At 37.7% G+C, this 13,529-nt stretch overlaps 1 protein-coding gene across 6 annotated transcripts in view; it reads right to left on the bottom strand.

Annotated features, from left to right (window-relative positions):
- Window positions 1-11,635: 11,635 nt before the first annotated feature.
- The window catches only part of SNTG1 (syntrophin gamma 1), a 114,373-nt gene continuing 112,479 nt past the window's right edge, over window positions 11,636-13,529 (bottom strand). For all 6 annotated transcript variants that reach the window (XM_036337673.1, XM_036337675.1, XM_036337674.1 and 3 more), the window contains one exon: window positions 11,636-11,828. In XM_036337673.1, coding sequence (XP_036193566.1) covers window positions 11,670-11,828 — 159 coding nt within the window. In that variant the 3' untranslated portion in view covers window positions 11,636-11,669. The remainder of the gene's footprint in view (window positions 11,829-13,529) is intronic.

Consider the following 13,529-nt stretch of genomic DNA (forward strand, 5'->3'; position numbering starts at 1 on the left):
CCTACTGTTAGGCTGGCCTACTTGATTTACTATTATCTGTGTGCTCCTTCACAATCTCATCTTAATCCGTCCCTTTTCATGGGTAACCCTTTTGTGTTTATCATGAACTTGCTTTTGCTGTAGTCCTTTTATCACATGCACTTTTCTGTAAACTTTATATAAGTGGAATCATACTTTATGTATTCTTTTGCAATGCAATTTTCCACTCACATTTACCCTTCTGAGATTCAGCTATGATGTATCTAGTTAGTTACTTACATTCACATCTCACATTTTAATTCTACTGTTGATGGACATGTGTTTTCCCCTCAAATAATTCAGTTGTGAACATTCTTCAGCGTGTTCGTGGCTATATGTGAGCAAATCTTAGTGTGTATATAAAGAATTACTGGGTCATGGAACATGTTTATATTCACCTTTAGTAGATGGTGCAAGTGTTTCCCAGTGTAATAATACATGTTCCTTCCAGCAACATTCAAATGTTCCATTTTTCCATCTCCTCACCTACATTGGGTTCTGATTTTTGCCTCTTTGGTAGGGGCTTTGTGACTTAAGGAGGGGTGTGTGTGTGTGTGTGTGTGTGTGTGTGTGTGTGTGTGTGTGTGTGTTTAGTCTCTTCAAGTGTTTCTTGATTTTAGGTTTTCTATAACGTTTCTCATAGCAATTGTAGGAGTGAGAGTGAAAAGGAAGAAATTGGCTTTTTTGGTTTATTGCTACTTAGACAATAAAAGACACATGGGCAATGTCCAGAATACTTAAAAGTTTAATTTATTTTAAAATAAATCATTCTTGTTCATGGAGATTAATTTTTTTCTTCTGATCTTGTCTTAATCAAAAGCCCCACATGTTTAAGTTTGAACATTCTGCCAAAAGAGGGCAGTATTCACCTACAGTAGAATGTAAAGGGACAAGAAAATTACTGGAGAGAAGGCCAATGAATCTATTTTTTCCCATAAGGTTGACAAAATTCGATAAGCTAGCTCTCCACTCACTAGATTTATCTCCCAGTCCAGTCATCCGGGATTGTCGCCTAAACTGGACCATCCATGTTTCAATTTGTTTTTCTATTACTTTCACAGTTTTTAAAGTGCTAGTTTAGGATGAAATTTGTTTGAAAATTTCAGTCTTTAAAGATAAAGCCAAAACCCTCCTTAGATAACTGCTTACAGAGTGACCAAAAAATACACGTTTAACTGCGAGGCATATTCGCTGAAGAAGGCTGCTCTTTTCACCAGTGTGTCCCCAAAGGGGGGCGGCCGCTCGCCTCAGTGCGACAGGGCCAGGGCCAGTTAAAACTGCTCACGAAAAACACAGTCCGGCCACCGGTGCTGAGGCCAGAGGTTGCTCAGAACCAGCTTGGTTCTGATAGGGGCAGAAATAGGATGGGGAACTAGCTAGAATTGTAAGAAATATTAATCATGCTCTATTAACCGTGATTGTTTTATTCTGATTAAACAGGCACATTCTAACTTGGCTGGCAGCTGCACTCAGGCCCTGGGAGCTCACCTAGGTCAGCCCTTCCTCCCCGTTTGGAGCTGCCTGTTATTTGGAAAGCACTAATTTAAGTTGAGAGTGTGGTTCCAATTTTCCAATTTATTATGTGCTGGAAACTGCATTTATTCTGTTCATTGTTGGGCTTTCTCCTGCATGTGCCTCCCACGTGGGTGATGGTCTCAGCCTCAAGCCCATGAAATGCTATTGGTTTTCCAAAGCAGACCCTCCAAATCGTCCCGAAGAATACCGGGTACATAGAAGCCTTACTGAACAACAAGTAACTAATCCGCACCTAGGAGGCACTGTGGGATGGGAGAATAAACCAGAATTTAGGAACCAAATGGGTCTGGGTTCAAGTCCTACTTCCTTGAAAATGACATGAATATGGTCCATCAGCTTCCTGGTAATTTAAGCATTTTATTTTTATGCTTGAAAATATCAAACGAAGTCTCACTCTAAAAACTAGCAAGACAGTGTCTGGAACATTTGACCAGATCTTTGCATTGTCAGAGCACAGCCCTAAAGGGGCCTTCATGCTAGGAAACACCCCTGCCAGTTCCTGTCAGGTAATATCAAAGCCTTTAGTTAGAGATGGGATAGCCTGTCCAATCAAGTGCCATGGACTTACTAGTAAATAAAATACTATGTAAGGTCCAATTGGGACTCAGATTTTGCTTTTTAGGTTTTTCAAAGAAAAAAATTAGCACTCCTCCGATATTCTTTTAAGAAGGTAATGAACAGACTGAAAGGACATTGTCAGTGGAAGTGTGGAGAGCGCCAGTCTGAGCCTCATGGCCTTACAGACTAAATGTGTGGTGTCCGGGGTGAGTTCTCAATTTCTTGGTGTATCAGTTTCCTCTCTGTAAAATTGGATGCTGATAGTGTTCGCCCTCCAGGGTTATTCCGGGATTAAATGAGTTAATGCATGTTAAGAACTTAGGAAGTGTCTATAGAAGTGTTCACTATTATTAATTACTAGAGGCCAGATGCACGAAATCGTGCAAGAGTAGGCCTTCCTTCACCCGGCTGCCGGCACCCACTTCCCTCTGGCACTGGGACCCGGGCTTCTCTCGCAGCCCCGGCTTCGTCCAGAACAGTGGTTCTCAACCCTCCTAATGCCGCGACCCTTTAATACAGTCCCTCATGTTGTGGTGACCCCCAATTTCATTGTTACACATTGAACATAATTAAAGCATAGGGATTAATCACAAAAACCATATGTAATTATGTGTTTTCCAATGGTCTGTGACCCCTGTGAAAGGGTTGTTCGACCCCCAATGGGGTCGCAACCCACAGGTTGAGAACCGCTGGTCCAGAAGGACGGAAGGACATCTGGTCCAATTAGAATATTTCGCTTTTATTATTATAGAGTATGTTTATAACTAAGGACAGGAGCTATAAACTCAAATACCTACAGGAAACTGGCTGGTAAGTACTTTGAGGAAATTAGGGTGAATGGAAGACATATTACTGTGTAGATGGGATGGTGGACAACTGACCAGGGGCTTGGCAGCTGAGGGACCATGAGGAGAGGGAGGTGTGGCAGCCTGATGGGTCAGCCAGGTCCTCAGCTGATTGCTGTCCTGTGGAAATTTGGGCTTGCTAATAACTTGCCAAATTTTTCAATAAACGATGGATATAAAAAATAAAATTTTCTACCTTTTAAATACTAGTAGCTTATTACATTTTTAAAAGTGAAAGGCCAGGGACTTTTAGTTTGTGACCTCTATTAGATGGCATAAAAACTGAGAAATGTATATAAAGTCTATAAAAATTGGTCCCCTATTTCTTATGGTTCAAAAACCCTTGAATAGGATTACATTTTCAGGTAAGCAATATCACGAAGGACCACAACTAAACACATTAAGATAAGACAAATAGAATGTGGCTATATTTCAGGAGAATCAGAGATTTTGTTAAACCAATACTTAAATATATATGTATTATCACTATAACAGTGAAAACAAGGTCAATAACATATTTAACACTACAAATGGCCAAAAGTGATTAGTAAATATTAATGAGTAATATTGTTACAATTTTTTCTTGTTTTAAATTCAAATGTAGCGTGTGAAGTTTTAAATATGTGACTTAAAGGCATTTCCCTTATGTACAAGCCTTGCTTTGCCCTCTAAATAATACAAAACTAGAGCAAAAAGCTGGTGGCAGGAAATGGGAAAATGATTTAACCTCAGTCATGAAAAGAATGGATCCAGCTGATAAAAATTTCACCTTATTCAAGAAGAAAATAGGTTCTTTTCGCTCTCTCCAGTGTCAATTGCAGCCGGGTGTCTTTTTTCCTTTCACTTAACCCTCAGGGGTTACTTTTACCTTTGGAATAGAATTTTTCATAACTTTTTTATAACTGACATAACTTGTTGGCTTTGATCGCTGAACAGTAGTGAAAGGGCTTGAACTCGGTAAACGTTTCCCCCATTTGGCCTGATTGAAGCAAAGCCGGAGGGGGCTCAGCTGAACTGACATACACACTCGCACCTCCTTCAGTTGTTGCTCTGTCACGGAGGGAAATGGGATTGGAATGCATTTCCTATGGACACCTGCTTCACAAGCCAGGGGGGACTATTTCAGCGATGTCCCCAGTCTCGGGGGCCGACCACCGCACAGCCTTCCCGGCCTCAGGACGCAGCCAGGGCGTTTCTATGAGAGGAGCTGGGGGAGGCTGTTGGGAAGGCCAGCTGAGTGTGCATGCAGCCCAAGCGCCAAGAGTAGGTGAGGGGACCGGGAGGAGAGGCCCCTCGAGGGGTGCGGAGAGGTAAAAGCCTCTGGTGGTTGACACCCTTGTCCAGGGTGTGACCCGCCCCTGATATTTGGGAGTCATCCTTCAATCAAACCAACTTCCAGGGACATTAGATTAGGAGATAATGAATGGCAGCCGGGTCATGTTCACGTGGGGTTCCCTGCGGGCCGCAGTTGAAGATGTCCAGCAGGCAGCTATAGGGGCCTAGAGCCCGGATCTGTGATGCTGGGCGCTTCTGGAGCGTGTGTGCCAGGAAGGGTGCAAGGCGAAAGGAGTGGGATCAGAACAGCATCTCCAGGAACACGCGACTGAAAGGGAAGAAAGGAGCCCACATATGGCAGAAAGAAAGAAAATGGTCTGAGAAGGCCAAGCCAGGGAGGGGTGCGGCTCAGATGTTCCCTGGAGGGAGGTGCGGCGCAGGTGCGGCAGAGCCCACCCTGGACAATGAAAGACAGCCTGGCAATCAGGACGGTGGATGGCTTAGCCAAAGCAGCTTCAGCAGCGAGGGGGCGGGGGCGGGGGCGGGGGTGGGGGTGGGAGACAGAAGCCAGATGGTAAGTGTGAAGGAGGAATAGGCTTGCTTTTCCAGATTTCAGAACTTGGTTGTGTCGTGGCCTGTCTCAAGGACAGGGATTAGAATGGGGATTCCTCTTGAAAGAACATAGACTTTATGGAGAGAGCTTATCCCACAAAAGGGAGGGAGCAATCTCAAAAGATATCATAGTGTTCATTTCCATTTTGCAAATGGAAAGCTATGGGTACAGAAAACAGATGAAGAGTTGAAGGAATTCGAGATTAGAAGAGGCCTGTCTACAAGGGCACCAATAACCTACTGGTGAACCTGAACTGACCATATTTTGATCCTGGTGGCACACAATCGTATACGCTTGTCAAAACTTGCAGAACTCTATGCTGAAGAGGCTGACTTTTAGTATCTAAAATTTAACTTGAAAATTAGTAAGATAAATTTAACTTAATTATCTTAAAAATTAAGAAAAGAATATTTTGAGCCCTAACCGGTTTGGCTCAGTGGATAGAGTGTCGACCTGTGGACTGAGGGGTCCCAGGTTTAATTCCTGTCAAGGACATGTACCTTGGTTGCGGGCATATCCCCAGTAGAGGGCGTGCAGGAGACAGCTGATCGATGTTTCTCTCTCATGGATGTTTCTAACTCTCTATCCCTCTCCCTTCCTCTCTGTAAAAAATCAATAAAATATATATTTTTAAAAATGACAATTTCAAAATTATTTTTTAAAAAAAGAATATTTTGAGGTCATGATCCATTTAAAATATACACATAATTCCACTTTGTTAATACAGTTGACTTGAACAATATGGGTTTGAATCACACAGGTCCACTTGATATACAGATTTTTTTTTCCAATAAATATACAGTCGGCCTTCTTATCCTCAGCTTTTGCATCTTCACATTCAACCAATCACAGATCAAAAATATTATTTTTGATCTGAGATTGGGCATCTGTGTATGCTGAGAGCTGACTCTATGCATTTTTTTCTATACCATACTATATAATAAAAGCCTAATATGCTAAGTGTCTGACCATTCATTCCACTGGTCAACCAGTCGATATGACACACACTGACCACCAGGGGGCAGATGCTCCAACCAGTAGGTTAGCTTGCTGCTGGGGTCCAGCTGATCAGGACTGGGTGAGAAGGGCTTTATACGCCCTGGAACCCTCCTGTGGTCCTTCCCTGCCCCATCATGCACCAGTGGGGTCCTCGGCCTGGCCTATGCCCTTTTGCAATCTGGGACGCCCTGGGGGATGTCAGAGAGCCAATTTCAGCCCGATCCCCAAGGGATCCCACTGGTGCACGAATCCATGCACTGAGCCTCTGGTTTTATATACAGGACTTGAGCATCAGCAAGTTTTGGTATCCACAGGGATCCTGGAACTAACCCGCCCCACAGATATCAAGGAATGATTGTAATTATGATTTTGGGAAGTCAAAATTTACATGGAGATTTTCAACATGAGTCAGTATCCCTGACCCTTACATTAGTCAAAGGCCAACTGTATGTAGTTAACTTTTAAAAAATCCATATGTTGCTCTTCTTATTCATATATACCCCTCCTCCCAAGCACAGTTATCTATTTATTTTATATTGTATTTTGTAATTTTCACAAGCATTTAAATCCATGTGCTTGTATACAAACTGATGTTTTACCTCTATATAAACATAGACATATGTGTAGAATGACATTTATCTAAAATGAATAGTGCACAATTTTGTGGTTAGGAGATTTAATATAATAGCTATTATTTTTTTGTTTTGTCTTGTATTCTTAAGTACTTAAATTACCTCTGATGAGCATATACTCTTCAAATTTTTTTTCAGTAGAAAAACATAAAAAATGAGAGATGTTCCTTTGCTTACTGAAATAATATAGATGTCAGACTTGTTTTTAAATGATTTATGTGATCAATATTTGATAGAACTGTAATTAAAGACAGCTGTGGCCTTGTATGACATGACGTGATGAGCTCTTCTCAGTTACAGATGACCAGATCGTGATGCCGGGTCAGACCAGTCTTCTCAATATAGACTCAGCTTACCGTGGACCATTGTGAAGATATCAACGTTGTCGTGTTTTCCAAAGTTGTAGCTCTGGTTGTTTCAGTAATTTGTCAAATAACAACTTTCTTCAATCTCTAGCTTAGAGGTCAGATAGTTTATCTTCATAAATATTGATGAGCCAGAACAGGTCATGTCCCAAGAAGTCAGCCCCCAAGGCAGACCGCTCACATCTGCTCCTGTTCATTACAGCTCTGTCTCTCAGGATCCTGCTCTTCACATATGTCAATCATGCAAGTCTAGCCCAAGAAGTGAAAAGATACGTGTAGTAAATAGTATTTGCTTTTATTTTTTCGTATGCTCCATTAAAAAAGATACAGTTTTATTAGTATTACATTAATAAACTTAAAGAACAAGGTGACAAGGTATTGCCACAGATATTAATTTATATCTACAAACATCCACCAAAACAATAAAAAAATGAAATAAATATATTTACATTTTATATTTCTGGTATTTCCTTTTATTTTCATATGTATAAAATATATAACATTTACAATATTTTATTTATCTTCCAAAGGAACGTCCAATGTGCAAAAAAATGAGTTATAATTTTAAAGTATGAAGGAATAAGAATAAATCATAAATAACAGTTCTAGAGTGACAAAGTGATTCTTTAAGGAGAGCTCATGAGTATAGAAGTGTTAAGAGTGGCAAACTATTTGTTTTTTAATATCAGAACATCTACACTTACCTTAAAAAAAGGTAAAGCACAAGATTGTCCTTGTGCTTATAAAGTTCTCCACACTGCTGATTTCTAGCAGTAATTCTAAATTTTTAAATCAGTACTTTTCACAATAACAAATTAAACTTTTCTCAAATCCAGCATTCAAAGTAGACAAAGTTGATAAGCAAGCCTTGTCATCAATGAGGGAAATGTCGATGTACAAATTAATGCTTTCTCTGCTTACATGGTTAATATGGACTTGACATTTATTTTCAAGTAATTACTTTTCTACTTGCTAGATGACAGTTCTGTGAGCAAAGGCTTTCAAACTATAAGTTGGTGTAAGCCTGGAAAATGGGAAATAAATTACTAGTTGATTATTCTCCCTTAAAAATAGTGTTGGGTGATGTATGTTAGGCTACACATTATACTTACATTATCTATGAAAGTAGTTTTAAATAAATATTTGTCCCAATATAACAAATATAAAATGCCCCTGCTTTCATTTACTTCAGCTTAAATTAATTGTTTTTTTTTTAATCAGGCAAAGTACATTATTATGGTAGTTAGCAAAATTGGAAATACTTGAACTCCCTACTCTAACCTTAGTATCTGTAATACAATATTCTCTTTGAGCTTGCACTATGTACAACTATAATGAACCCTTTAAAAGTGCGTATACATACACATGTATACATATAAACATATGTATATATGCATCGTGTACACACACACATATACCAAGGCACTGGAGGGGTTAACACAAAATTAAACATTCTGCTGTCAAAATGTTCTCTAGTAGAAACTAGGTTTTAATGTGAATACTTCCAATGCTTCTAAAACTGAATTACATGAGAAGTTGAGATTTATCTTAGTATTTTTCATATCTAAGCTCTCTCATTCAGTAATCCAAGTTATGACAAATGGTAGTGGCTAATATTTGCACTGTAAAAGAAAATGTTACATACTACCTGCTAACAAATGAAAAGTAGAATAGTATTTTTAATAGGCAGCTGCTCCACCAATTATATAATGTAGTAATTTAGACCTTTTTATCAATAGTATCAAAAATAAATGCGGTATTATCATAAATTTTAATTCAAGTTACCATTTACAATGCAAATTTAAAGATATTAAGTATATGTATTTGAAATATTCTTCATATAATCTGTGGTTAACATTTCATTATATATACATATGTATATACATATATATATATGTGTGTGTGTGTTTGTATCTTTGTGTGTGTTTGTGGCACGAGGAGATATATACCCATACATATCTCCTTTGTGCACCTTTTCCTTCATCATACACATAAGCACAGGCTAGAATAATTTTATGGTGTCACAAAAAAGGGACTTAAATAAACTGCCTTTTGTATATTTCAAATGGAGCTTTTAAAAATCTAGCATTCATTTTTCAATAATTACATTACCCTAACATAAAGTTTGACACATTTCTCTTTTAGCTACCTTGCCCATTTCGTGTTCCCATGTGTCAAAATGTTCTCTAGTATAAACTAGGTTTTAATGTGAATACTTCCAATGCTTCTAAAACTGAATTACATGAGAAGTTGAGATTTATCTTAGTATTTTTCATATCTAAGCTCTCTCATTCAGTAATCCAAGTTATGACAAATGGTAGTGGCTAATATTTGCACTGTAAAAGAAAATGTTACATACTACCTGCTAACAAATGAAAAGTAGAATAGTATTTTTAATAGGCGGCTGCTCCACCAATTATATAATGTAGTAATTTAGACCTTTTTATCAATAGTATCAAAAATAAATGCGGTATTATCATAAATTTTAATTCAAGTTACCATTTACAATGCAAATTTAAAGATATTAAGTATATGTATTTGAAATATTCTTCATATAATCTGTGGTTAACATTTCATTATATATACATATGTATATACATATATATATATATGTGTGTGTGTGTTTGTATCTTTGTGTGTGTTTGTGGCACGAGGAGATATATACCCATACATATCTCCTTTGTGCACCTTTTCCTTCATCATACACATAAGCACAGGCTAGAATAATTTTATGGTGTCACAAAAAAGGGACTTAAATAAACTGCCTTTTGTATATTTCAAATGGAGCTTTTAAAAATCTAGCATTCATTTTTCAATAATTACATTACCCTAACATAAAGTTTGACACGTTTCTCTTTTAGCTACCTTGCCCATTTCGTGTTTCCATGAGACTAGATTATCACACTGATGACACACGGATGTCACCCCACGGTAACATCTAGTTAGTAGCAAAGATTCTGTAATGAACTGGCGGCTCTCTGCAGCTTCACCTCCCTCTGAGGTCGATGCCTCCCTCTGTTTTCTCCATAAGGTCAACAGTAGCCCGGGAAAGCCTGTCGTTGCTGGGCTTCTTATTTTGAATGACTGTTGTGTCTGATCGATAAATAATGAGTAGTATTTCCACAGCATTACCTTCCTTATGGATATATATTTAGTTTTGTGATCAGAATAAATTATATTAATTACTGGTGAATTTTCCACAGTTCTTTTAATAATGTGTCCTAGGCCCAACTTAATACTTGCCCATGTATAATTATGAAACTTACCTTTTAAAAAAAATTTAATGTGATTCAGAATTGATCAGATGAAAAGTAAACTGAAAATCTATGATCACAGAAATAGTTGGATATTAAATTTTTAATTATGATGGTCGTGCCTTTTTACAAATTATTTTTCCCTCTTGAGTGATATTTTTCTCTTATTTAAAAAATAAATCAAACCACCTTATTAGATCCTTGGTCATTTTCATGTAGAAATAATCCAGTTTTGATTTAGTTGGGGACATTGGTGTGAATTTAAAAAAGCATATTTTCCTTTTTTAATGGTTAGCTGGTTGTTTACAGGCAGATCTCAGTACAGCCGTAGTGAAGGGTGGAAAATATTTTCCACATGATGCAAATCGTTATGTAAGATCTGGAATCTGAGTCATGTGTTACCCACCTCCTCCCCCCATGATTTCATATTTCCAGCCTCTTCACATCTACATTCCAAAGAAAATATACCTGAAAGAATTCGCATTGTTTAGAATTATATAATAACTTGTGATGACGTGGTAAGATAGAAGTTTAAATTTTTTAATTTTCAGATCTTACTTTATCATTAAATGTTCCTAAAAATGGGAAAAAAATTATTGAATGAACATGAGTAATAGCTTTGAGACTGCTTTCTAGAAACATTTTAGCTACGATGAGCTAGGATTAGGATTACAAAGAATTGTTCCTTACACCACAGTTTTTTTTTCTAGAAAATTTTGGGGTCGCTGAAAGTTTAGGAAACTTTAATTGGAAAATAAATTCCATTAGGTAAAATGTAAATCTCCTTCCGTGAAAGACAGGAGAAGATGTTCAGGAATGTTGCCTTCACTCATAATTAAATTAACACATTTTGGCATGTTTGATTGGCGCTGGCCGTGAATAACACTTTCAGTATAAGTGCCCCAAGGAGAAAACAGTTCATCTCACATTGCGTCTATCACAGGTCAATGTTACTAGCTTTTTGCAATTCTTAAAAAAACATTTTACAATAAGATGGAATCGGAGTGCCAGTGCCAAATCATGAAATGATAACGCAAGGAGAAATCTACATCAGCAAATTAAAGTGAGTGTTTTTTTCCTTTGATGAGACCCCCCCCCCCCCCCCCCCCCCCCCCGCATGCTAGTATCCTTGCTGCCATAGGTTTTCTGCCTCCTTTCGGTCACTCATGATGTAATCATAGGGCATTAGTTCGTGATCTGAACCAACATGTGTTCTGTACACAAAATATCCTAAAATACAGAAGTAACCCTTTAATCGGTATTTTTATTTTATTTATAGAGAATTTACAATTTTTACATTACTTACACAATTCACATCGTTCCTTCTTTTCTCTCCACTTCTGATGAAAGCTGTCTGCTGGTGACCAGTCAGCCGAGTGAAAGAACAAGCTGTTCTGTTCATGTCGGACTATTCACCGCGGCCTCCAACAGAGAAATGCTTTGGCGATCCCTTTTTTTTCCTGCTCAAGTTCCCGTTTGACTTGATGATGTTATTGTCTCTCCACGGCCTAAAATGACGAAGCTGTTCATCTATCTATACGGTCATGGTAAGTGGCAACGCAAAGCTCAGGGTGTCAAGTCGTGTACTTTGCTTTGCTCATCGTAGCAGAACTGGCGGCAGCAGAGGCAGTAGCTTGCTGGCCTAAGAAGAGCGGGTCCAGACAAGCTACTTTGGCCGCAAAGAACGAGTGAATGCAGTGAAGAACGGCAAATAGATTCGAAAACTCCAGCTCCTGAAAGGAAAAGAGACACGGGTCAGATAAAATAAAATAAAAAGTTTACTTAAAAAATGGATAATAAACCATACAAGTAGATAATAGTCTTTCTTCAAGTGCAATAAACTTAACTATCACCAGTTATATTGAATGCATGGCAACTCTTCTGTTCAATTTCTGTCCAATATGTAACGTTAATATATATTGCAGGTTTACTATCATGGTGATCTAAGAACTTGAAGGAGTAAGCATACTATCAGTCATTAAAGTCGTTTCAGTAGTGATCAATGCTGCATAAAAATATATTGGGCCTGATTAAAACTTTATTCTTTTTTTTTTTAAAAAAATATATTTTTATTGATTTTTTACAGAGAGTAAGGGAGAGAGACAGAGAGTCAGAAACATCGATGAGAGAGAAACATCGATCAGCCGCCTGCTGCACATCCCCCACTGGGGATGTGCCCGCAACCCAGGTACATGCCCTTGACCAGAATCGAACCTGGGACCTTTCAGTCCGCAGGCCGACGCTCTATCCACTGAGCCAAACCGGTTTCAGCTAAAACTTTATTCTTGATAAAATGTAACTAAAGAGAACCACAGGAGTACTTTAAAAGTATTTTTATTTCTTTGTACATACGTCAAATGATAAATTTGGATTGGAATGATTTTAGAAAACATTTTTTACTACTCTTTTAGAATAAGTTATTCATTGTCAAAGGACACTGAATATGAATTACTGAAAGAAAAGGGATATGAGTGGTCATGACATTAGGAGCCACATGGTTCTGCTTCAAAAAATAATGCATTTCATTAATTTAAAATTTATATAATTTTAATTGTTGTACTTGGTTGTTTAAAGTTATTCACTGCTGGTGGGAATGTAGACTGGTATAACCACTATGGAAATCAGTCTGGCGAGTCTTCAAAAAATTAAGAGTAGAGTTACCATACAACCCAACAACTGCACTCCTGGGTATATACCCGAAAAACTCGAAATCACTTATACGCAAAGATATATGCACCCTTATGTTCATTGCAGCATTACTCACGGTGTCCAAAGCATGGAAGCAACCAAAGTGCCCTGTGATAGAGGACTGGATAAAGAAGATGTGGTACATATACATTGAGTCTACTCAGCCATAAGAAAGGATGAAATAGTGTCATTTACAACAACATGGACGGACCTTGAGAACATTATGCGAAGTGAAATAAGGATAAAATTCACAATCATCTCAATATATGCATAAAAAGCTTTTGACAAAATTCAACATCCATTTATGATAAAAACTCTTTACAAAGTAGGTGTCAAGAGAATGCACCTCATCATAATGCAGTCACTGTATGGCAAGCCCACAGACAATTAAACCCTCACTTTGGTATTTATTATTTACTCATTCTTCCACAGTGGAATACTACATTTATAATTCATTCCAACCCAAACATTGTTATTGTGAATTCCATAGTAAAATAATGGAAATAATTCAAAATTTGAATATTTAAAATATATGTATTCTTAAAAAATAAAGTAGTGAATCTTTTTGATGAGTTAAAAACAGCACAGTTAATATGGTTAAAAATACTAAAAATTTGCATGAAGCAAAAAATTCATTCGTGCATTTTAATACATAACATGAGAAAATATGAGTTGATATAAAAATAATATTCTTTAAGGATTTTTATTCATATTCAAAAATGGAAGAAATGATACAAGAGAGTCAG

The sequence above is a fragment of the Myotis myotis genome, unplaced genomic scaffold, assembly GCF_014108235.1.
Source record: "Myotis myotis isolate mMyoMyo1 unplaced genomic scaffold, mMyoMyo1.p scaffold_m19_p_16, whole genome shotgun sequence".
NCBI lineage: Eukaryota > Metazoa > Chordata > Mammalia > Chiroptera > Vespertilionidae > Myotis > Myotis myotis.